The sequence below is a fragment of the Otolemur garnettii genome, unplaced genomic scaffold, assembly GCF_000181295.1.
Source record: "Otolemur garnettii isolate 467f Iridium unplaced genomic scaffold, OtoGar3 scaffold00218, whole genome shotgun sequence".
Classification (NCBI taxonomy): Eukaryota; Metazoa; Chordata; class Mammalia; order Primates; family Galagidae; genus Otolemur; species Otolemur garnettii.
The window spans coordinates 506,044-507,336 of NW_003852613.1; the positions used below are offsets into that span (position 1 = coordinate 506,044).

General features: G+C 56.1%; 1 protein-coding gene across 1 annotated transcript in view; it reads left to right on the forward strand.

Annotated features, from left to right (window-relative positions):
* Positions 1-1,293, forward strand: part of CCDC116 (coiled-coil domain containing 116) — a 4,539-nt gene that overhangs the window by 2,672 nt on the left and 574 nt on the right. The window contains exon 4 of the mRNA XM_003801724.1: positions 842-1,183. Coding sequence (XP_003801772.1) covers positions 842-1,183 — 342 coding nt within the window. The remainder of the gene's footprint in view (positions 1-841; positions 1,184-1,293) is intronic.

Here is a 1,293-nt window from a genome sequence, read left to right on the forward strand (position 1 = left end):
TCAGTGAGAATAGGGTGCTGGCCCCATATACTGAAGGTGGCAGGTTCAAACCCGGCCCTGGCCCAACTGCAACAAGAAATAACCGGGCGTTGTGGTAGGTGCCTATAGTCCCAGCTACTCAGGAGGCTGAGGCAAGAGAATCGCCTAAACCCAAGAGCTGGAGGTTGCTCTGAGCTGTGATGCTACGGCACTCTACTGAGGGCGACAGAGTGAGACTCTGTCAAAAAAAAAAAAATTTCTGTATGAATCTTGGAGGTATTCCCATGTTAAGAGGGTCCTTCCTGTCCCTTGTGGACAGCAGCCTTAGTCCAGCATGGGGCCCTGCATTCTAGGCTCACTTCCCTCTGGTCCAGTTGACCAGGGCAAGACCCTCTATTGTCTTTACCCTGTCCAGGAAGTTGCTCAGGGAAGATAGATAGAAGATGCCGGTGGCTTCACCCCGGTGGGTCTCTGGCAGTCCCTTATCCCTCCCTTCCCCCAGCAAAGCCCAGGCATGCTCTCCTCTGAGCACAAGCCTGGCTGGGAGCCTGCAGGAGCCCAGGTTTGGCTGGGCCTGTGACTAAGATCCCCAGCCCTGGCCCCAGCCTGACACGTGCAGCAGGTATGAGGATGAGGTGAGCATGAGGGTTGGCTATTGAGTGTAACAACATAGCACATATGGCAAAATTTTTTGTGACAAGCTGCCATCCATGTTTGTGAAAGCAGGGCTGGCAGGCCTGCCCAGGAGGGTGCAGCAGGTGTGAGGGGGTGTCCCAGGGTGGCAGGAGGGACAAGACTGGTAAGGGATGACACATGTCCTTTTTTTCCCTCCCTGGCTGCCACACAGAGCCTTACCAACAAGTTCCCAAAGAAGAAGCCGCTGCCCTCCATCTCCTCCAGGTCCACCACGTCCCGCCACTGCACCCCCTGGTATGACGAGCTCATGAACTTCCTGACGCAGCAGGCAGTCTCCCTGCTCATCTGCAAGTACAAGTTTGAGAACAGGCTCAATAAGCAACTGGGCCTCATCTCCTTCCCCATCGCTGAGACTCTCATGGACCTTGCCCTGGGCTTCAAGAAGGTGAAGGGTTCTCACATCCGCTTGTCCTCAAAGCTTGACTGGACCTGCCTTTTGCGCAAGCTTGAGGAGGCCGACAAGGCCCAGCACACCTCTTGCATCAGCGACAGGCGCAGCACAGAGACTGTTTCCTCGAAGTTCCCCTCCGCACGGTCCCCCTCTGCACGGTTCTCCTCCACACGGTTTTCCACGAAGCCCCCCTCCGCACAATTCTCCTCCACAAAGCCCCCCTCTGC